This window comes from Harpegnathos saltator, unplaced genomic scaffold, assembly GCF_003227715.2.
Source record: "Harpegnathos saltator strain DR-91 unplaced genomic scaffold, Hsal_v8.6 scaffold4, whole genome shotgun sequence".
Taxonomy (NCBI): domain Eukaryota; kingdom Metazoa; phylum Arthropoda; class Insecta; order Hymenoptera; family Formicidae; genus Harpegnathos; species Harpegnathos saltator.
This window is the reverse complement of record NW_020230205.1, coordinates 763,530-789,152: the sequence shown is the minus strand read 5'-3', so window position 1 is coordinate 789,152 and position 25,623 is coordinate 763,530. Positions and strand designations below refer to the sequence as shown.

The following is a 25,623-nucleotide window of genomic DNA, read 5'->3' as shown; positions in this document are numbered from 1 at the left end:
TCTGAGAATCTGCTTCCTATCGGCATCGGGTTTAATGTTGTAAGACAAGTTATTGTGATTAATTGTAAATGGGAGATTGGGGATATGAATATGTAACTTACGGTAATGTACCATAGTGAGCAGTGAATGCGCGGTAAGCGATTGGGTTTAATCTTCAAATTGGAGATCAATATGTTTGTTTGACCACGTTTGTTTGTTGTAAAACCACTAGTGGACTATAATACAATTAAGTAACAGGCGTTTCAACCAAAGGAATTGATAAGGAACGAAATCACATATATAAAAGAACATATTTCATGTCGCAGAAATAGAAGATGAGTAGTGATTTCTAACACATTTACATTTACGACAATATATAAAAGGAAGAGAAATAAGCATTAGGCTGTATAAACGGATTTATATTCTCTTTTGCCATTGATGGTAAATATTAACTTGACAAGTTTTTAGAAGATTCTAAGATTGATAACAGTACAACGTTCAAGTACATCGCACATCACTTAAAAGGTGAAAAGCACGCAAACTTATTGGTGAACTATTTAGTGAATTTATGTGAATAATGTGTCCTTCAAAGCCTATGTATTGTGACGAATTGTTAGACATTAAAAAGAGATTCGCCTGTCTTCTATAGCCGTTTCTCTTCAATAAATAATTGCTCCATTGTTACGTTTATCACTAAAGACAAAAGTCAGTTTCAAGTGCAAATTAGTGCGTATTGTTCCATGCGCGGTAAGCAACAAGCATTGATAAGCAACAAGCAACTTACCGAAGAAGACTCGCAGCAGTCGCAGCTGTCCAGTTCGAGTAATCTGCAACTGGGCAATCATCTTCAGAATTTGGTTCACGCAAGCAAAGATCTATCGACCGTGAAGACGACGAGGCCGACGACACCCGTCCTGGCGAACGACGGAGGGGGCGGCTTCTGGCTGGCCACGGTGGCCGCGGGGGCAGGTACCCCAGCCGGGCTGCCCCCGCACGGGACTCATCACCCAGCCATGGACCCAACATGTGGATCCGCCGAAACCGGCTTTATCAATAGTCAACCTTCCATGGCTGAATTTATGACAGCGTTGCCACAATTAGCTGGAGACAGCAGCATGCAACACTCACCTGGTACCGGCGGGTCTATCAGTCCTGGTACTCATCATCCCGCATATCATACCATGATGGATCCCCACGGTGTCGCTGACCCCTCAGGTGTCAATGTTCCTGAGTATCCTTGGATGAAGGAAAAGAAGACCACTAGGAAAAGTAACCAACAAGGTAAGTTGTCAAAGATAGACGTCTAATCTCACGAATCGTCCGCGTAATTTCTGGAAACGGCTAATAAGAAATAACTTGTGAAAATTATGATATACTATTTCTTGAATACGATTACATCGAAGAACTGTAAATTATCGGCCTTATGAGTCAACACATCTGCCGATGTGTCTGCGATATCGATTATTTTTATTAATAATTATTCTTAAATTTAAACATGTAATGTTTACCTCTCTTCGTATCCTTTCGTTCATTTGTGCAACGATAAATGGAAGATTAAATAACCGTCAACCGTGTTAAACTTATTAATTATTAATTAAACTAAAGTTTAATCGATAACTGCGTAGAAATTAATAATACAATTTTTAATAATGCGACAATTATGACAAAAATCGACAAACAAACTCACACTTTTACTAGAGTCTATCTTGAGCAAACATAATCAGAAATTTGTCTGGGTTGTAAAGTGACAAACGTGCAAGTCAATTAACGGTGGCTGGTAGGATTCGGCGCGGCGTTTATAGCATTAGGACTCTATTGGCTTCTCGCCGCTACATTGTGGTTCACCACGGGGTGCCTACCATCCGACGGCTAATGACAGTTCCAAGCCGCTCCTTTCCTAGTGCCGACATGCCGCACATCTGGAGTACATAACATGCGCAAACTTTACACACATTTGTAAACATTGGGCAACATAAAATAATACATTGTTGCATGCATGGAACAATACGTCCAGATATATCCAGATATAAGGTTTCTGTAAACAACAAGAAGGCAACTAGGTAGCTAGACAACTGTATTTTATTGTCTCTCTCGACGTGCAGTATTCACAGAAATGTGTTCATGCCAGATTTCGTGCAGGATTGATATAAACCAAGAAATATATTTCACCCATTCCGTTTATTATCGCGTTTATTGCGGGCAGATAAATGCAATATGTTTTGCATAATACGGGCTACAGAAAACTAGAGAGTACGTTCCGGAAAAGCCCCGTCTCGTGAATGAGCTTTGATGCGTTAAGTCGGAGATATCTCTGCGGACACTCGTTTTCCAACAACTTGTTGGCTGCGGCGAGAGGCTATCGAGGACCAATAAATTTGTGAAGCCGTTTACGGCACGTTCCACATGTCACCGAAGCTCGCATGTATACGATAGTGGGTGGCAATACAATTTGGAGGGTTGGCTAACTTTATGGGCCACTAGGGCCTCCATTTGACTACAATCTGTACCCTACGTCTCGGTCCATTTATCTATCCCTGTTTCTCTCTTTCTCACACCGATCTCGCGGCTGCGACGGCGATTTAACGTCGTGCCGCCTCCAAAACGCGGTCGGACTATTCACAGGACACGTCGGAAGATTAAGTGTTTGGCACGGAGGTTAACCAGCCGCTGGCCAGGCGGTAACACGCGGAATCATCTGTAAATTGAGCCCTGGACTAACGGGAGAGAGCGTCGGGACGGTCATAACTCACATGGGGTGCCGCCACCGACGCCTCGTACACGTCGGCTCTTTGCTTTCAACCACCGTGTTATCCCTTATCGTTGCGCTGCCCGCTCATCTCTTTGTGATTTGCGAGCCTACCGGACCTCTTTATAATTATATTCTTGGCGACGAGTGCGAAAGAAAATCGCGCTCAAAAACTGGAAAAACAAGAAATTTTATTATCCAGAGGTGTAATTAAAAGAAATTGCGTTTCATGTGATACGTTAGATTGTGTTATTCAAATATTCGTATCGCTTCAATAATGCTGATGGAAATACAAAATCCGGATATTACCAATAGTAATACCAAAGCGATATGATTTTGTTAGTACTCCCTCTCCTCCTTTTCAAGTCCGCGTTCATAAGTTTCCATGAATTATAACCAACGGGAATGGAATTAAACTCATTATTCTGTTATTACGATTTTAACTGTTGGAACCCACTAACGATTTCCTGCCCAAAACGATGTCTTCTCCTTCGCCATGAAAATGGTCCCGCGCCGACGAAACCTTAAGTAACCGTCTCTCGTCCTTCCGTACATGTCACCATACTGCTCGTATTAAATTTCAATCTGTTACATCTACGTGCCCTTCAGCGGAGATGTTTTAGTCCGGGGACGCCATGGATGGAACGATAAAGGAGGACGTGGTCTGATTAGTTGAGTTATTTGCCAGGAGGAGAAGCGCGACCGACGTTCCATGCTTCGTCGGTAATTCTTGCTGGATACCTTTTCTACAAAAAAGCCACGAATCCATGAGTGTTTTTCCCGACGCCTTGTTCCAGGCGTCTCATCAGTCACGTCGGTGGGTGCCAAAGCAGAAGCGTCAGCCCAGCAGACTCCTCCAAGACGCCGATGTGTCAATTAATCCCTGCATCCCCCGGGATAGGACTAGGCTAGAAGCTGGATTATCATCATCCTCGCCACTATCTTCTATCCTCCGTCTTACACCCTCCTGCGGGACGGCCATTTTAGTGGGCGAACTGCTTCTTACTAAACTACGTCGGGCTACATTTCCGCCATTAATTAATATAGCGCTGATACTTGATACCACTAATAGTTCAGCTTGATGCTTGCGAATCCACTAGACAAAATTATCACGTGGCTTTAAAGGTAATCCATACGATCGGGGCGGAAGTAATGGCGCACGGTTAAAAACGTCGGAATTCCTACGAGAGCCTACGGCGAGACACAAATATTGGTGAGCGCGGTGGAATTGAGGGCGTAAAGACTCGATAACGAAAGAAGGGTGGAAGGAATTGACTATATTCGGCGATTCCATGATATAGGTGATTGAGCGAGCGGGACTTTACCCTCCGGGGAGGAGCGCAGTACGAAAAGAACAGAGCATCTAATTTAAAGATTCATTGGCGAGTAAATCCTCACTGAATTAGAGATAACTCTCCTAGAAAATCCCAGCTACTATGATACTCAGCACTCTCAGCAGTAGTCCTCTGTCGCGGTTACTGAGAAGAAAAGGGGTCTTAAGACGGCGATATCCAAAGGGAACGAATTCAATGCACGATAAAGAGTTTTCGATATTCTGTTTATGTAAATGATCGATAGGTATTTATCTCATTAACCTATTTGAAAATAGTAAACACGAGGTCCAGTAATGTTTTTACGTTTACGTTTAACAAAAAATGAAAAAGAAAGAGGTTACTATTTATATCACAGTTATTATGTTAGTAATGTACAATCGATCAAGTATCATTAAATTTTTTTGGGGCATGCATGATGCACAAATGATACGCGTTATTTTGGATACTTTCATATCATAGTCGTGAATTACTACTATTACTATTACTATTATTACTACTACTACTACTATTGCTACTACTATTACTATTAGGTGTTAACATTCATAGCACGAAATAACGGTAAATATTGGACGCCGGCTTGCTCTAAGCCGGCAATGCGAATAATGAAAAGTAAGAAACGTGGTTTCTTACACGTGTACAATTTTTCGCAGCTCGTTGATCCTGATGCAAACATCTGGAGGGAGATAACACCGCATAACATATTCCAGATTATCCCCAAAATCGACCGATTACGACGCTCTGCAGCTGCAGGGGGTTTCCGCAGCGAGCGATATGGGGAGCTCACCTGTTCACCGAGCTCAAATAATAAACATAGTATAACAAATTGATAATCCGGAACCCCATAATCGTACGCGTATTTCGGCCCGGAATCTGTAGCCCGACACTAAAAGAAGTTTCCACGCTCGTTGTTGCGCCAAATGGACCGCTATAAAAGCGTGGGGTTCGTACCGCTATACTCTGTCTTCTCCTCCTTCCTGCTGTTCTCTCTCTCTCTCTCTCTCTCTCTCTCTCTCTCTCTCTCTCTCTCTCTCTCTCTTTCTCTCGCTCCTACATTGCAAGATTGTGGCAGAGAAGATCGTGCAATCTGATTTTTAGAAGCGGAAAGGAATCTTTGCCCTATTGTTACGATATTCAAATACAAAATCATACATAATAATAAAGTCATATATGTCATATATATATCATATATAAAGTCATATATAAAGTCATATATATATCAGGATTTATATTATGTATAATTTACCGCGCTAAATCAAACAGGTTCAGACAAGTATAATGATTTCTTTTTGCTTCACAACATCAAATCATGCTGTTTTCTCTGGTATAATATTACGCAATTATAATTTTATTTTATATTTATGTCGATCTTATCTTACATATACATCCTTATGTTTTATATATCACATTCTGAGTAACGTATTCTAGTCGAATATGATGTTCCGTAAAGAAAGTCGAACAGCCGCAGTTTTTTCGATTTGATAATAATTTTATGTAAATGCTCGAAAGCAAAGCTCTGAAATGGCGACGATATTGTCGGATAGACATCACCGCACTTCGCATATCTTCCCCTTTCTGGCGACGGCTGATGGGAATAAAAGACGTTGAGGGTTCCTATATCTGTTAGTCTAGATACTCGTAAAAGGAAAGTAGGTGTAAAAATTTTCAGAAAGGATGATAACATATGCCAGAGGGCTAAGCACATAAACGGGCATAAAGACAAACACAGGTTACCCTGATCCTTGTTTCAGGATATCAAACAAAGTAGTGACATAATCAAACACTGTTCTAACAATAAAGTTCAACAGTGTGTCACAATATATCAGTTTTATTTTCTGATGTAGTTAAAATTATATTTTAACATAACAATCCAACACCTAACTCTAACTCTTCGTAAACAGCATTGTAAAAAAGAAAATATACCAGGATCACGATAAATTGTCTACAATTGTAATTTTCACGAATCATTAGATCCTGCCTACCGCGAATTCGTAGATCTAGAGATAGGTGAATGTGCCCAGGGCAGTCGCCATATTCTTTTTGTCGCTACATCCCGGAAGATCCTACCTCCACCCGTGCTTTATATTAAAAATGAACTGTCGCTTCCACTGACGACATGGACGGGTATTTGACTGTACTACCGCTTTTATTTGATAAATCGCGGCACGACCTTCCCCTCCTTCTTCCTCTCTCTCTCTCTCTCTCTCTCTCTCTTTCTCGGTCATCTGAATTTCTAATGCATTATTTTTCCCGGTTGGGACTATCCGCCCGGTTGTGCTGAATCGCAAGGGTGAATCGCACTATGCCAGACGGGGATGTTAGCTGGCTCAAAGAGCGATTAAGAATAAAGCAATGGAAATACGATCGAAAAGTAGAGTTATCCGAATGCGATTCCTAGTAACTGCCATGATTACTATTAACGTTTATCATAATCATGAGTGTCACGTAATCATCAGGAGAAAGTAGAATTATTTCGAGCAAGCGCCTAGCACGCTTCACGTCTGATTAGGATTTCGCCAATGTGAGATCTCCCTTTGCGAGATAAAGTGGAATCGGCAAGAAAGTGTTCGGAACGATTGTAACATTTCGTAATACGTAATACACTGTTTCCAATGCTATTCACTATATTTCTCAAAGAACTATTGCAGTCTGTACAAGTTTCATGGAAGATAAATTTCTAAAGAATTGATCGGCTTCTGAATTAAGAAGAAGCGATTTTCATAGAAATATATATATATATTAGATGTGCGAACTATTCGAATTCGAATCGAATCGAATCCGAATCCCTATAATTCGAATCCGAATAATTCGAATAGGAATCAAATACATTATCGTTTGCGTGCATCAGCTACAAAACGGGCCATCTGGGCCTATATGTTTGAACCTTTAACTTGTAATTAACTTAACTTATAATTAATAACTTAATTATAAATTACTTTAAATATATATTTTACTTTAAGATGATATTATAATATCAATATTCTCTTTCATATTAAAATCTTCCATCATTATTTGCATGTTTAATAGTCATCTTAAATTTTTTAATGATTCGATTCGATTTCATTCGATTCGATTCGAATTCGAGTGAAATTTCATAGTTTCGATTCGATTCGAATTCGAGTGAAATTTCATAGATTGGATTCGATTCGAATTCGAGTGAAATTTCATAGATTCGATTCGATTCGAATTCGAATTTAAAAAATGCGATTCGACTCGATTCGATTCGACATAAAAATTCTTGATTCGCACATCTCTAATATATATGTATATGTGTGTATGTGTGATATTGAATTGTACGTAAATACATAAATCTAATATTATTTTAATATCAAATGAGACGTTGCTTCAATCTTATATACGTACGTATAATTTGGAAATCCTTCCATACCCTTACCTACCTGTTAACCCCCTCTCACCTTCTGCAGTAGATCAACCAAAACCTGTTGCCCATAATGGGCCTCACAGAGCGATAAAAAGTTTTCAACTCTACAGGAGCAGAAGCCTACATTTCTTCCTCGCCGACAGTTTAGCTTCATAATGCAAAGTCGCGAGTCATTCGGTGATCAAAGTGCCGCTCTCTCTCTCTATCGTTCTTTCTGTTGAAGTGGGTACGCTTTCAAAAGCTATTCTGATGTTTCTTTGAGTCGCCATCGGACGTAACATCAGGACATTGACACAAGGAAGCACCGTTTTGCGAGACAAGAGACGGTAGGACCACAGCGGTGGTACGACACGCTCTTTTTATTCCTTTTAATGACGCACAAGAAACTGCATCATTTGGGTGAGCATACTGCCTCGGAATTGTCGTATATGCCTCAATCTTCGTAATTTAGTAATTTTAATGTAAGCCACCGACAATGGAGCACTCGGGTTACTCTATTCAACGCGAAACGAACCGAATATTCGGCAAATCTCGGATTTTTTTAATGCAATTGTATTTCAGAAACTATTCATGAATAACTTAATGCTTTTGGACGGTTATCAATAACACAAAGCAATGATTTACCATCTTCAGAAGAATGTACGAAGAAAGCCAGGATAATACAGAAAAATATAATTTATATAAGTTACATATATAAGCATATACACATACATACACATTATGTCTTGATAATTACGGACATTACCTTCAGATACACGAAAGCACAACAAGCAAGTGTGAACCGAATGATGTTAAGTTTCTCAAACCGGAATAGGCCTGTTTAAACCTTCCTCGCCCTGAATCTCAACACATTCACCTTACATAGATTGTGAATATATGCTGCGTCAAGGTATTCTGATGTCGGTGCGATTTACATCCGCAAATCGCCATAAACGCAGATTGTTCGAAAGTCTTTACTGAATTTTATCAGTTTGTGAGTAAATACCGCATTAACACGGATTTAAAATCAGCTTAGCGGCAATCACGCGGACATTTACAACTAACGTGGCCTAAGTACTTTACTGTTAGGGTACATTAGCCTCGAGAGCAATGGAGAGGCTCACCCTACCGGTGCTTCTTTTCTTCCGCGAAGACAACGCACGGTTACGCTAGGGTGGACGTTGTAGGTATAACGAAAAGAGAGAGAGGGAGAGAGAGAGAGAGAGAGAGAGAGAGAGAGAGAGAGAGAGAGAATGGTGAAGGGGAAATCGTCAGCAGGAGGGAGAGGAATTGTCTGGAGTAATTAGCTAGCCAGACTAAGCCAATATAGCGCTGAAAGATTTCCAACTCCCCGCGACGCAGGTCTGTCGCGACAGGAAAACCCGAGCCCGAGCCATTCTATTTATAAAATGTCACAGCGTCAATAAAGAGTCATGCTACATCAAAGATCGAGGATAGCGACAGCCAGAGGGGAAGAAAAAGTGAGTGGATAAGGGTCTTTCATGGGTTTATTATCAACTCGCACATTTACCAGCATTTCTAGCCATCTATGCTAGCTTTGACAACTGTTCACAGAAATCTATACAAAGATGTACGAAGAATAAAAAAGGCGCGACCTTCTTCCGTGATACTTTTAAAGAAAATTGCTCTCTTTCCGGAGCATAAATTAACCTAACCTAACCTAACCTAACTTGATCTAGTCTAATGTAATAATTATGATACTCATTTTCTTACATGGCTTGATCTCGAAAAAGATGATTTGAGCCTTTCTTCATTCTTTTCACATGTCTCTGCGAATTTCTGTTGTATTTATTTTGCATGTCCCATTATTATATAAAATTCATATCAAGTTGGCATTTTTTACTTGGACTCAAAGTCTACATAACAATGATTCAATTTACTTTCGTTATATTTTTTACTTTCATAAGCTGAAAAGTTCGAGACAAAATTACTCGAGCCAGCAATGTCGCAATTTCTTGTTGCTATTAGTAAACATGGACAACAAGAGTCAAGTATCTGTATTCGGCTGTTTTCCACACCTGCTATCATTGCTGCAACGTTATCGAAGAATCGTAGTCGAATGAAATCTTTAGACATAGCAAGATAATGGAAAGAACAATTCCGGAATTGGATGTTAGTGCTCAGCTTCAATCGATTGTCAGGATGGCAGTCCAAGCATGACTCGTGGATTCGTAGGTAGGAAACCTCCCGCGCGAAACTCTGTACACGCTGGACGTGGCTGACCAGTCGGCCGACCGACGGACGGCTGACTGCCTTTCTGATTGATGATCGCTACTGGACTCTCCGCCGCCATGCATACCCTACCAACACGTTCTCCTCCGTTCTTCACAAGCGTCTACCATACCCCAAGCGCAGTGCGAGTGCTAGGCTTCACCCTCTTCGTTCGCGCTGAACGCGTCGACTCATTCCCAGAATCGCGCCTCCGCCCTAATCTCTTTACGCTGCTCGAAGAGCACCTTGTTCTTCGGCAAACTCGTCTCAGAGGTAGCAAAAGTAAATTGTAACTCGATTATTAATACACAGGACGCAACATTCTCAGGTAAACAATGGTACAAGACATACTCGGATACGCACAAGAAACCATTGTGTACTGATAACACAGGAGGTTTAGCGGTTATCTGTAGAATAGGCAATGGTGCTTGTATATACATATGAGTGAACCTAATTGTACATAACGAGTAAATGTGAATCCCATCGTAAAAAAGATAATATTAGTAATTAACGAATAGACTATCTTTTTATTAATTATTGATCTGAAAACGTATTTTGAGGTAAGGTCGATGACCGTAGCTCCAATTGAGTAGATTATGGGGAAACAACGCGAACGGCGCTAAAACGATGAGAGTGACTAAACGAAATGTATTATCAGTTCACTGAATATTGCTCGTGTTGTTGTCATAAATTTATGAATACTTCGATATATTAAGAATGATTGAAGCATATTAATAATTCGACAATAAGAAGCAATGTCAGAGCGAGCAATCGCCACATGCGCGACACAGAGACCTAACTAAAAATAACTTAAAATAAAATAATAATATATAATAACTAAAAATAAAATAATAATATAAGATGGATGATAATATATATATGACTGATGATGATTTGTTCCAAGAGCAACAAGAACAAGGGTACTCCGTGAAAAAGACGCCGGAAATGTACAATTGCTTACACGACAAGCACGCCCGTGCTATTTAACTCTTAATCGAGCAGAATTCGCGTATGGATGACCTGACACGACCGCCGAAGGAGCCGTTACAAGCGGATGGATCCACCCTCGTATCCCGCGGCACCCCACCGCTGTGTAGCCCATCGCCCACTTCCTTTCATTGGGAGCAATATTTCTTTTCGCGAGTCCCCTCTCAGGGCCTTTATCTAACAAGGAGCAAATCATTTCCCTATTATTTGCTCGCTATCGCACTCTTGCTCTTCCAGACTTCCTCTTCTGGGTTCGTTTTACTCAACCGAGTATTCGGGCTCTTTATCCCCACTTTCCTCCACTTGTCGTTGCGCTCTTCTCCTCGCTATATCTCTTGGAGACCATCCAAACCCTATCCATTGTGGTGATCTCGCGCCACGAGAGACTTATTTTGAAGCTTTATTTCATATTTCTTCGCTCATAAACCTATTTTCCTCCGTTGAACTTCGTTTTGCGTTATTTTAGAAAGTATATAAAGTGTACGATATGATATGCCACGTTTTTCTTTACCGCGCATAATATCCATGTATTGAGATAACGTGAATTTCTCGATAAGCCGTAAAGTAACCGTGCATCTCATTGTATTTATCTGAAACTTCCTTCATTTCGGTGGAACTGAATAAAGGAGACTGAAGGAACAAAGCTTGAAATTCCATTGATCGGTCGTGGGGAGATAAGTTTCCAGTAGCGTTTCTCCCCCTGCCAAAGTTCGATAAAGTTTTTCACGCAGATTCAATCGAATTCTTTTCTCGCGAACCTTGAAATTACATTTGCCTGTGAGGAACCTTAAAATTATACAGCCCGCTGTTCTCCCGTGAGCGCGTTTGTTTATACATTTTGAAAATTCACACATCTCTAGGGTAATTATAATTATTTTGTAAAAGATATGTAAAGGTTAACTGCATGAGTCGCGTGTTTTAATGCTATATAACGGCGAAAGAATTTATTCCTTAATTTGCAATGTCGCTTTTGCGATTTACATCAGTAGAAAGAGGAGCAATTCAATCGTAATTAAGTCCCTACATGCCCCGCAGTAAGTACAGGCGGCCAGCAGGAGCGAATAGGTCTCAGAACGGTGTTCGAGTCGAACTAAAGGGGTGGTCAGTGGTCGGTTTAAACAATTATCACGAGGGTTGGCCGCGTATACGAGCCGACACGGGTGGTAAATTATTACACCTAGTGTTGTTTGGACCGTACATTCTAAAGTCCCGGTCAGTTTAGACAGAGTAAAGCAGCATTATCACTAAAATTCAATCTTTCTGAAAAATTCAGTCGGTTTGTAACAAAAATGTCATGTATCCAGTGGCATAAGTATAACATACATTGTTACTTTTCATACATTGCGACGTTCAAGTCCGATAATTTTTCACATTTATAACGCGAGGTCGTAGCAACAACTTGTCTAGTCGGACACGCAACGAGATCAAAATTCATGATCTATTGCCAAGTTGCGTCCGAATGCATCACCCTGCTGATATTCGCGCGTGCCGAGATCACCTCCAACTTAAATGCCTGTTGTAGCACTGTTTATCCCCCCGCGGTGTTGCTGAAGTGTGTTACATAAGAATCGTACGGAAAGGAAACGCTCGTAAATCTGGTCGCGCCGGAGAAGACTCGCAACTCCGTGCCCGGTGATAAAGGGTGAGATACAGGGCGAGTGTGCTTTATAGCATTGTTAACAACTAATGTATGCGGCTCGGGTCCTCGAAACCCTGCCGCATTTAACATTCTTTAACATTATTATACACATGGCGCCCGTCCGAGTACTCTCCAACGTATCTATCCTTTCTTCACCACGACCTTTCATCCTAAAAGCGACCCTCTATGCCCTCTGGGGACGATTTTTGCCAGTTTTATTTAACTGCAACCACAAAATCCCTTTTCTACTCTTCCCCGCTGTTCCTTCTTCCTTTTCTCACACCCTTTATATCTTTGAAACGGGACACGCTCTCTTCTTCTCTTTCCAAAGGCCAGGCACGTTTTAGGAGTTACGATCGACGCCGTAATTTCGACGAACAAGTGGTACTTACTACTTTCTGATGCGATTTTAGAGGCGCGTAACGGGATACTTGGAAATAATATATCCTACTGGGAAATAATGTATTCTATAAATAATCGGACGCGGGTGTTATATACATTCTGAAATCTGATTTATAGTCAATAACAAATTCGATGAAAAGTTGTCTCTCTTACAGTCCGGCCATCTTGTCCAGATATGTCCCATTGATGGCTTCCAAAAAAATCTGAAAAGTATGAAAAACCTGATGGAAATAAAGAAGAAGCGTTAGAAGAAGGTTACTCCAATACGTTCTCGTGAAACGATTGTTACCGTCCACCGCCGATTAATTAATCGCCATGTTCAACGGAAATTGGTAATTAAAACTGCTTTCGAAACGGTTCTTTCGGCGTTTCGCTGGAAGTCAATCATGTGATTTTGTAATTACCTGAAATGCCGGCGCACGGTGTAACGAACGTTCTTAAGAAATTCATGTAATTAATAACCCGCTCGTCGCTTCGCGGCAAAATGAAGAAAAAAAATCAAGAAAGGAAACCTCTGCGGTGCCGCTGGGTCGAGACTAATTAAAGGTAACTCGTGATATTAGTTAATTTATCGCCGGTTGCGTATAAACGTCACTTCCTATTGGCCGTATGGACGGCCTGACATATGCTTAGAGTCAGCAGCTTCCTTTTTGGTAAACGTTTTTCTCGACTAATTCGAATAATCGGCAAGATTTCTGTCTACTTGTTGTGTCAGGTGCAATAACCGGGCACGATGTCTGTCCTATCGGACATTTTTGGTGAGCAGAGCTGGGAAGCGTGGAATAACATTAAGGACGGTCCGCGTTCATTCGAGAGATAGATTTGCTCAAGAAATGCTGCGATAAATTACGTTACGCATGACCTTTATCCGTGGAAAGTACGTTTTTTTTTTTTTATAACAGTACCGAATTTTATCAGAAGTATACTTTGTTACATCTGAGACAACACGCGTTCTCCATCTTTTAATCTTTATTCACTCAAAACTTTGTTTTGCACCAGAGAGTTTTGCAGAAAAGAGTTTATTTGCAAACAATTCAAATGCAAACAATTTCAAGAACATTTTCTTTGCAGAATTAACTAAACCTTATCGCGAGTTAGGAAAGTAGCCGCTAATGTCGCAGTGTAATAGATAATGAACTAACACATCTACAAACACCCCCTCCCCTCCTCCCTTCACATACACACACACATATATACACGCACGAAATCGTGGAAAAGAAAAAGTCTTGCACAAATCGCTCGCAGTTATCGACCATGCTCCTCTTTTCAGACACGAGTCGACCCAGCTGACAGACGCCTAATTACTGCGATATCGATCCGACGGAACGTCGCGTACGATTCTTCACTCTCTTGAGCGCGACAACGCGACGCACGCTAATACCAACCAACGTTAGCTCATACTGTTGTAATATCAACTTAATGTTTCTCACAGCGAAATTGCCGTTGCAAGCATATATTATTTCAAGCACAGGCAAATAGTTATTTATACGTGCAAAATTCAAACCAGACATATTGTAACGATAATGATTATCGTGATATCGACCCAACGTAAGCGTACATTCTTCTTCGACAGCACATGTGGGTCGGTTTACGGTTTATGTTCCTCTATGTCTACATATAATTTAATTATTAAATGCTTATAATTAAATGTGTGTGCTTAGACACGATGCTATCGTCCATCATCGACCAAGTTTAACGACCTTAGACATGCAATGGATATCATTCGATAATGACACGACATTTGTAAAGATAATAAAGGGGAAGGTATACATATTTAAAACTTTAATATTATTCCAAGATATAACATACACTAACGGCAACACACAATGAGCAAAGTGAACGTTAGACGAGACAAAGTAGGATATGACGGCCTCGCTTATATGCATGAGATAGCTATTGTCACGTAACGAGGAAATTTTTTTGAAGTATTCGACCAGAATGTCAAAGAGATAGAAGATTTACGAAGTGGGAATGGGTCGCGAAAGATAAAAGAAGTGGTGGGGATGGCTCTTATTTTCTGTCGCGACAGTTTACACGGATGTTGGGGTAAGCCGCGAAGGATTTAAAATTTGTAAAGATTAAAATAAACTTTTTATCCGGCTGCGACTTCTTGGTCCCAGAGGAGGAGACGGAGGGGCAGAAGGAGGGGGAGGAGGAGGCGAAGGAGGGTTTGGAGACGACGGCAGACAAGAAAGAAGCTTGCTGCGGGACAAGAAGCTCAGAACAGCTCGGAAAAAGGCGGTCGTAACGCGAACGGAGGATGTAATGAGAATCTCTTAACTTGAACCATAATTCAAAAAATTGTTGAAGGGTTCTACGTTCTGCGCTGCAAATTGTCGTGAAATTAGTTTCAAATTTGTTCCTCGTGAGATGGCACTCGTTGAACGCGATAGAAATGTCTTAAATATTTATGAGAGCGGAGTCAAAATAAAGCATACGGAATTATTATTGATACCAATTTCATGATTGTTTATCTCACGTCGTCATGCATGTATATGTATATATACATATATATTTATGTGTGCGGGATTTTAATGTATCTCCATATCCTCGCTGGCTTAACCGGGATCGTCCACGTGTAGTTTCAATTTATTTTTACCCTCAATTTGCCACGTGGTAAAACCAGAGGAAATTGATCGAGGAAAGTCAGAAGCTGTATTTTTATCCTCACTGGATTATTTTAATCGCATTAATGTTCCAACACATCGAAAAGGAGCTCTCACAAAATCAATCTTGCATCTAATGGAAAGATGGCGCTTTTCATCTCCCTGGAGACCACTCCCATTTTACGTACCAAACACCTTACATATTACTTGCTGCTTCTCGGTTATTCTTTTCTGATACAGTATTCCAATCATAGATTTACACACTAATATATATAACCATATATAACAATAGCTATTACAAACAACATGAATACGTCTTGTAACTTATAATTAAATTGTACTTATTAGGCACAGATATGGTCGCAACAGATGCATCTAAGTTAATATATTTTTACATGCTCTATTATTTGCTCCCAAGATATTCCGAAAGCTGAAGAATATCCATAAGATAATGCAATATTGCTGTGGACAACGCCACAATTTACATTCACGAGCGCAGAGATCCAATCTGTGGGTTAAAATAATGAAGACGTGTGCGCTGGAAATCCATTTCCTACGCCGCATCTTTATATAACCTGTTATTTAAACCACATGAATGTTGCAGTAATCACAGAGGAAAGAAAATCATGCAAAGCGGCAAAATACCGGTTGCAGCCGTATAGACAATCTGTGAGCGCGAGCTCATTCATACGTGCATGTGTGCATGTGTGTGATAATTGCAGAATTAACCTCAACCAATCGTAAACCGTGTAGCAAGACACCGGTCGGCTTGGTTCTGTTAGGTGGTCGCACTTATCTTGTTGCGTGATTGCCGAAGGTTCCTGGGTACCGTGGATGAATATGCTAAACAGAAATTCGTTATCACGCAGCTTACGATGGAATTAAAAATGAGATTCCGCATGCAACTTACAATTATACAACCTCTCAGGATACATAAAGGTCTTTGCATGGCGTTATCATAAATAATACAGCGTACACTAAATTATACGATAGCGACCGGCATCGTCAAGTTCGGAGAAATGATAGTGATTATTACAAAGTGTTGCGAATCTTTATCATGAAACAATAACTGGCGCTGTTATAGCCAATGTAGAGAAATCATTAATCAAGATCGTGTATCCTAATTGTGAGTGATACCGCAACTCTCTTGCAAACATCAATTTTTGAACGCCGGATTCGCATGCACCTCTACAGGGCAGTTCTTTTTGCCACAAATCAACCAAAGACACAAGAAAAACGCACGCAAGCACGCGGTGCCCGTTTGAAGCTATAAAATTTCGCGCGCTCGTCAGTCGTGCACGAAGAGATATCGAGTATACCTCCACGTCGCTCCACCCCGATGATTGCAGGTTGCACTGGCACGCCTTCTAACGTACCCGGCCAGTCTGAATAGCGCATATACACGTCTTGCCTTTCTTTCACTACAGGAGAGATCCTTGCGTCCAATTTTCTTGCACGAAGGGCCACTCGCCGTCGCGCCCACCATAATCACAGGTTGGCGAGCCTGTGCACAGCAAACATGGCCGCCGTGGAGAGCCGCCGTTGCTGTGTGTTCGACAATGTCGAGCCAACCACGGCCGCTGCTCGTGGTATTGCCAACTGTTTTTAACCACGCGAACCCTCATACTGCTCTTACATTTCCTTACCCCTATCATCTTCCGTCCTCTCATTCTTGCATTTTTAACTGATTTTATTCTTATCCCTCATGCCTCCCACCGTTTTTTGTCGACACTACGTACCAGCTAACCCGGCGATATCTTCTTTTTTTCCACCATTACATGGTATCTATATGAAACGTTATGCTAATATCTCGAGTGTTATTACTGTATGCTGTACATACAAGAAATAAATCGATAAGATGCGGACATAGAGTCATGAGTCCAAACAAACAGAGGTCTTACAATAAATGTATATAGTTATTGCACAGAAGCAATACTAAATTTTGACGACAAATGCAACACACATACGCTAGACATTCTGTTTCATTCTTTAGAGAGATAATGCTCATAATCGTCATTCACAAGTGGATACAATATCATTAGTTATTTAATCAAGTTTAAATAATTAGCGTTAATATCGAGTGTAATTAACTGTTATCTATCAACCTAATACACTGATATTATTGTATATTCAAATCATCGATATTTTAACTGCGAATCCTTTATTTACTAGTGCGATAACCATCGCTGGCTCAATTACTTAGTTAGATTTATATGAATACTTTGGATCATCGTATAATCCCATATAATCGTAGAGCACAGGAATCAATTTCCCGGCACAATAGCCCTATCAGCAAGTGGGGTAGCCACTTGAATGTAGCGATAGGGTTTCAACTGAACTGGAGCAGGAAGGTACGAAATATTTTGCAGCCGTGGTCAGTGGTCGGCCGCAGTTCTTGTTTTGCTCATCGTTAATTGATTATAGCTTGTATCCAACGTGGAGGCCGCAACCTCCGAAAGCCCACCAAAACCAAAGCAACCGAGAGAGCCCTTCCTGCCAGCCATTCCACTTCGACTCCCTTCATTCTGTTGCCGTACATTTAGTTTTGTTCGTTGCCCCTCGCCATACCCGTCCTGCGTCTTGGTGTAAATCTATAATGAGCCGCAGTTTATGGCGATTCCACCTTCCAGCCTTCCCCAGCTTATCCGCCACAAATTACCCAATACTGCATTAAATATTTGCTTTATTCTTACGTGATGATTGATTCCTTTATTGTTACAAATAGGAGCATGAAACGTTACAGCAATATATTTTTCATTACTTTCCCAACATTTGATTTAAAACTGTACATATTGATCGAAAATTAATTCAGTAAGTTTACAGTCCTGCTTAAACAGTCAGAAGTCAAATAAAAACGCAGTCTAATTTTGCCATTCAAAAGAAATTTATTGATCAAATTCTTATCCCAAAGATTCTTATCTTTGCATATCTTGCAGTTAAAATAAACGTTCCAATGTGTCAAAACATTACCTGAAAGATACATGAAATTTGGATTTATTATTACGATTAGCGAGACATATTACAGAAGTGTAGAACCTTTTAAAGTAGATCATCACCCTGCCAGAATTCAGATTCGCAATGTTCGGCGAGTCTGAAACGCCCGAAGGAATTTGAAACGATCAGAAAGTTATCGATCACAGTAACCTTCCTCGCTGGCCGCCGTCTACCTGTTTCGGACACGTCAAAGCATGGACATGGAACCGGCTGTCTTCTCGTTTGTTTCAAAGTCTCGTCACTCATTTTTCATACGTTTACATCGTCGATGCCGCCGCCGTAGGTTCCTTTCGATACTAAAAGCACGAAAGAGAAAGCGATATAGGGAGATGGAGAGGGAGAGAGAAGGATGGAAAAGAGGAAGAAATTGAGGACGGGACGAAGAGGGGTAATCGCTCTCTTCTCCGTGCCGTTCGAAGTAGCGGCTCTTTCCGCCCTTTGTTCTTCCTCGTAAGTTTTCTTCCTCTAGGCACGGGGGAAACAAAAGACAAATTACAGAGACGCCCATCATGTGACCCTTCCCACCTGTCTATAAACGACCTGGACTAGTCCAGAGGAAACGAGAACACACCAAAGACAACTACAGAAGGAAGATACATGATCCGGATGACTCGGTCGCGTGTACTTTTACGTTGAGAATCTGTTTTTTCTTCACACCTTTAATTGTCATATTTTTCTGAGACACGTTTCTTCATTGCCCCGACGAGAATGTCTGCGGATTAATCACAAGTGCAACGGAACGATGCAAAACGTAAAAAAAAAAGGAAAAAAATGAACAGTATGAGAGTTCCATCAGCTGTTCGTGAACGTTCCAGTGTAGGGAAAGGAAGAATGGAAGGGACGCAAAACGGACGCGAGTCGAAATTGAACAGGGTCTTGCGTGCGGATCGCTCCCATTTCTATAATTGCTGTTTTCTGCCATTGATGTTTGCTATAATTGCTGCTTCATGCTACGGACAGTTCTTGCGCCAGATATTTAGAAGTCAAAGTTTATTGCCGAGTGTAAGATATTTCTTAGACGCAACAAACAGAAATTTCGATTAGAGCGCATAAGTGGGCACTCGAAACCACAATACAAATTTTACGTTCACACCATTAAGGTGTTTAATGTGGTCTATATATCAACGGTTTTGTCTCTTTCGACAAAGTATCGGAACAAAAAGTCCAGCACATGTGCTTAAAGAAGTGATAGAAAGACATCGCGTCACTCTCGATGTTATGTTTTATCAGAAGGACACGATGAAAACACGTCCCGACATTCTGTATTGAGGGGATGCACGGAGCGACGGCCGTCGCGTTTATCACGGACATCAACATCTGCTCCACCGACGATTGACGAGCTATTACGTTATAACGCGAGTTCGCTGTTATTTTAATACCTCTTTTCTCTCCCGTTATACCTCTCCGTCATTGACTTCTTCGTCATTCGCAAGCGCGATCAATGTATCCTTTAATGGAATCTTCATGTTAGGAACCTTTTGATCATTCTTTTACAAAACATACGTGTGGTGACAATTTCAACCGGATGCGCCCGCAGACGAGGCAGACAGCGTGATATACGAAAATACAAACTCTATTTTCGTACTCTATCATTCTCACCTCGCACACGATCCTGTCAAGCCGCGCTCTTCATGTTGACTACACCTTGACAGTTCGTCATCTGCTACATCGTGTCGCAAGAACGAAAAGCTCGCTAGCAACGCTGATATTTTCGTCCAGTCTTGGAAAAAAAAAGTCGTCATCGCGCCGCAAAATAGTAACGCCTGTCACTAATTTGGACGGGCAAGAAGCGAGACGACATAGTATCGTTAAATTCGTAAACGTATGTCTTTTATTTAACAACTCTTGAAGAAGCTGCGATGTTTGATTAATTAAGCCGATTGATTATCAATCGGCTTGATCAAAGCCGAGATATATACGACGCTTAACACATAATATCTATCTGTCTTTATTAACAACGACTTAAACAACTCAATTGCGCCGATAAATATTCAAGTATATTATCCAATCCAATTATTTTTTGCAATAATTCCAAAATTGCAGACATTTTCCAGGCTTTCTGAGACACATTGTTTCGTATCGTGTGTATTTTTCGTTCAGTAGACAACATTGTTATTAATTTGTTATAAATAGTTGCTTTCTAGCTTAATATCGCTATACATTTATTGTCAAATTGAATTAAACTCCTGGAACGATTGAACAGATACAGGGCGTGGAGTGGAGTTTGATCGACAGTTTCGTCCAACCAATCGCCAGACCGAAATGCTGATGAGCCCCACGTCAATCATGCGATACTTTCATCTCACCACCATCACCCTCACCCTATGGAAACTCCACGTGCAGGATTTGCTAGGTTCAAAGCTTACTACACCTTCAGTCTACGCCCTTCTCTCTCTCTCTCTCTCTCTCTGTCTCTCTCTCTCTCTCTCTCGCTCTCTCTCTCTCTCTCTCTCTCTCTCTCTCTCTCTCTCTCTCTCTCTCTCTCTCTCTCTCTCCTCTCTCTCTCTCTCTCTCTCTCTCTCTCTCTCTCTCTCTCTCTCTCTCTCTCTCTCTCTCTCTCTCTCTCTCTCATCCCCGAGGATCTTTTCTCTCTTTCTCTCCCTCTTTCTCTTTCCTTCTTCCTCTCCTCTCTATTCTCCCTCTCTCTATCTAACTGTCTCTATCACACACCTTCTCCGAACCTTTCCCAGCCACTATATCTTCCTCTTTTTACCTTTCGTCATCTCTATGTCTCTTTTTTCCGTTTCATTCGATTATGTTCCGTCTCTTTCTTCTTTAACCCCTGACGACTCATCCTACTGTCGAACCACCCTTCAGCCACCCTTACATCCGCTCGCACGCTATGGGGTAGTTTAGCATCTCGAGCCTACGAAACGAACCACCCCCTCGCTGTGCCCCTTCGTCCGAACTGCGTCACGCCGTATCGGTTTTTTTCTCTCGTGATACGGCGACGCGTAAAAAAGTGTAACACCCCTGATCCTTGATAAAAAAAGCCCAGGTGGTCAATGACCGATGGGATATATACAATATTTCCCTTCGCGATATTGACGTTCGTCAAAGATTTTTTCCTACATTCGAACAGTACACGTACGATACATGTATCATATAATAAATCCATATGATAAGAAGATGAATAAAAGTATTTTTAATAGCTGCGTGTTCATTATATTTTTAAATCTGTCAGAGTGACATTCAACTTTCTCAAGCCGAACAAGTCAGCCGTTGTATTCCCCGAACGCAGCCAATGTTTACGGCAAAGCTTTCACGCCAATGTTACTTTTAAAACAACGCGAGCTAACGGAGAGCTATCAAGTTTGACTGAAAAATTACCACTGTGGGCATGCAACGCATTCCATGCGATTACGATAGACAGCTATGAATAATTGTTTTTACGGCAATTGGATGGAAATTATTATTACACCATGTGCCTCGACCAAGCACCATGAGATTCTTGGTCGTTACTTTCTAAACCAGATCCATCCCACATAAATCGCGATGCCTCACCTCCTTGCATCGTCTCTTCTCGCTCCTCGTGCCATCCTGCATTCTCATCTTCAGAAACCTGCGTGGTATTTCTCTTGTTATCGCGGAACAAGTTTCTTGTCCGATAACAATTAGGAGGTGTTTCGCATCGACATGGAATAGTGCCGGTGGGAAACTTACCCAAAAGTTTGTAAGGAGTCGAGTAACCCGCCGGAACAACACCAGAATGGGCCTCTTCGCCGCTCGGGAATCTTCGCTCATGCATTGTTAAGGATGTCATGTCGCATCCACTTCCCACCACCTCTTTCTCTCTAGCTTGCTTAAATGATCATTAATTAGGACACCACTTACTTGCTGCAATAGACAAAAAGAGGACATTGTTAGGTGGTAAGAACGGCGCAAATATCAAGGTACCGGAATTAACGCGTGCTGCATAAAAAGTAGAACTAAAAAGTATAAGTGAACGAAAATGTACCGATAGGTTAAACGTATCTTTATAGTATTAGCAAAATATCTAAAACTATCTAAACTACGTTGCTTCTTATCAACATATACAAGTATGTGAGCTCATGAACTGAAATAACTCAGTCGTGCCTGCTTACTTGAAAGACACGTGTTACATTATCCTTGAACTGTCCTGATGACGTCAATTAAGGAGGAGTGAATTTTTATGTTGCAGAAAACGGCCTACCAAGAAGATTGCGAACTGCCTACACGAATACACAACTCCTCGAGTTAGAGAAAGAGTTTCATTTCAACAAATACCTTTGCCGACCACGGAGAATAGAGATCGCCGCTTCTTTGGATCTTACAGAGAGACAGGTAACAATTTGAATCGAACAATTCTATACTAAAATCACCCGTTTTATTTCTCCCCTTTGTGTTGTGTTTTCATTTCAAAAATTATCTAATTTTTTAAATATCACAGAGAAGCTTTCTTATCCACTACACAACTATCAGGATGTATGTGTGTATGTGTGTGTGTGTGTGTGTATGTGAGAGAAAAAAGAGAAAGAGAGAGACCATCAACTCCTGTGTTGTTTTTGTTTGTTAATTAAAAACTAAATGAATATGTCATTTTATCGTTCTCTTAGGTTAAGGTTTGGTTTCAAAACCGACGAATGAAGCACAAACGACAAACACTTAGCAAAGAAGACGGCGACGAGAAGGACGGTTCTACTTCGGATGGGATGGAGAAGACCAAGAGCGACAAGATGTTATCCATCGATAACGACGAGAAGAAGAGTTGTCATAACTGTGATATTTCGAGCGTCGGCGACGTCGGGAGCACCCTTACCGGTGACGTTACGGATTTGGGTTCATCCGGCCGAAGGAGCAGCAATAACAATAATACACCCGGTGCGACTAACAATAACAACAACACCAACAACAACAATAACAACAACAGCAACTCCGGCTTCAACACAAACAGCAACGGTGCTAGTAGCGTCGGCAGCACGAATAGCGTGACCAGTTCGTTCGAGAAGATGATAGTGGACGACGACTCAAGATCGCAGGATGGGAGCGAGGTGACGTCGCCGAGCGTGACGAAGAAATTGTCGAGCGAGGTGAGAGTGAAGGTCGAGAGCGGCCACAAAAGTCCGAACACCGCGAAGCAACAACAAATTGCAGTGAGCAAGAGATCGCCATCGGCCAACACGAAGGATATGTGCTCAGTGAACAGCAATGGCGTGTTACTAGCCATGCCGGACTCCACGGTCAGCACGCCGGTTCTGCCCGGTCAGAATTCCACGAGAAGTCTGACACCTTCCTCCACACCGGGAACACCCGTGTCCGTCCAGCTGCAGCAGGGCAGCCCGCTCGGTATCCAGCAGGCGACTCACACGGCCTACATGCAGCGACCGCGAAGCTCGCCGTCGTCGACGACGTCGCTGTCGGGTCCGATGTTGCACGTGAACGCGAACCCGGACACGATGTCACCCCACGGCGGCCGGAGTATCTCTAACAATCAGCAAGCGCATTTCCAGCAGCAAGGTGTATATCAGACCACACCAGCGCTCGATTACCGGAACGGCCTGTCCGCCAGCAGACAAAGCGTACCAACAGCGACGCAACAAACTCAGATGCAGGGCGGTTACTGTTCCAGAGACACGTACCAGCAACCAAGAATCTCATATCCGGCTGAGGTGCATCCCTTGTACGTGAGACAGAACCAAGTGGTGGGATCAAGAATGGCGCATCACGTCAGAGCGGCGGGCACAGCGTCGAGGTCGATGTACGGCGCCAATATACAGTTCCAACAGCAACAGTCGCAGTATGGCAGCACCGGAGAGTACAATGGATACCCCCAAGCTGGACCGCCTTATCACGCTTCTTATCACAGAAGCATGCAAAGCGCCAATGCCTACAGCTCCGGTCAAGGAGGATACTCGGCCGCGCAGAGCGAGCAAGGTACCGACGGCTATATGACTTCTGGAAATTACGGTTATTCGACTAGCGGTAGCTATCACAGCGCGAGCGAGAATCTTGCGGCTCACGGCCACGCCGCCGTGTCCGTGCAGACCGCGCAACACTACTACAACGATATCCAGCAGCAACAACAGCAACAGCAGCAGCAGCAGCAGCAGCAGCAGCAGCAGCAGCAGCAGCAGCAGCAACAACAACATTCCCAGCAACAGCACACCGCCGAGGGCTATGTGACTCATCAGCCGGCCATGCACTCCAGCTCCGGCGATTATCGACCGGGGAACAAGTGTCACCCGAGCGCGTATTACGAGCCAACCGGTCAGCTGCACGTTCATCAGGGCGGTGAGGCCTCCAGCATCCCGAGCAGTTACGTCTCGTCGCCCGATCCGTTCCCAGCGCCCGGGATGACGACAACCGCGACGGCGATCGCACCTGCCACAGCGGCGGTTATCACACCACCCGGAAGCGCCGGCCAGGCTGACAGCAACAACGAGTCCTACGGCAATTACGGGAATTTCTACGGCGAGCCGGTACATACCGCCGCGCCGCCGCCGTCCGCCGATAACAGCAACAGTTCATCCGACTTCAACTTCCTCAGCAATCTGGCGAACGACTTCGCGCCCGAGTACTATCAGCTCAGCTGAGTCCACGAGACCGAGAACCCTTGCCAGCTGGATTGGGGCGACGAGCAGTGCCTGCTCAATGCCTTGTACTGAAGAGTTGCGTTGTGGTATGTGGCTGTATAAAAATTCCTCGTGATTTGTGTACATACTCGTGATCTACTAGGACTACCGTGTATGAAAGAGATTGCGAAGACAAAAGTGGTGTCTAAGGATGGGAGAGATAACCGGAGGTGTCGATACGTAAAACATACCATGTTCGATCTTGGTTCTCGAACATCTCCCAGTTCACATAGGAATTCCTTTTGAGAGTCTGGCGAAATTATTTTCGGGGCTGAGATTGAATTGGCCAAGCAATCGAGATTGTGCGTGTGTGTGTGCGTGCGTGCGTGTATATATGTGTGTGTGTGTATGCGTGCGTGCGTGTGTGATTTAGCATATTTGTATATAATAAAGCCTGAAAACGTTTGAATTATATCTGATTTTAACAAATGCAAGCATATCTCAAGTAATCCAGAGAAATTGGTCGACTGTTCTAGGTTGTAACGAGATATAGCCTAGACTATAATTCCGTCAGTCATTTTATTCGAGTAAAATATCAATTTTAATGTTTCTCTCGTCGTCGGAAACGACATAATCCCTATTGTTTTGTACTCCAAACGTTGAAGGACATTACATAAATATAAAACGGTGACAACGAGTGCAATGGTTGTGTTAATATTAAATTGGAACGATGATAACAGAGTTCCTCTACCTTGAGAATTTTTGCAAAGTCGTGAATGAACTTATCGCCACCATTACGATGTAAAACGCACC

General features: G+C 42.2%; 1 protein-coding gene across 1 annotated transcript; it reads left to right on the top strand.

Moving 5' to 3' along the window:
• Nucleotides 1–719: 719 nt before the first annotated feature.
• LOC105189101 (homeotic protein proboscipedia) lies at nt 720–25,173 on the top strand. Its single transcript, XM_019843851.2, has 3 exons — nt 720–1,260; nt 22,440–22,582; nt 22,855–25,173. The coding sequence occupies exons 1-3, from the start codon at nt 720–722 to the stop codon at nt 24,829–24,831; spliced, it is 2,661 nt and encodes an 886-aa protein (XP_019699410.2). The 3' UTR covers nt 24,832–25,173.
• The last annotated feature ends 450 nt before the right edge of the window (nt 25,174–25,623 follow it).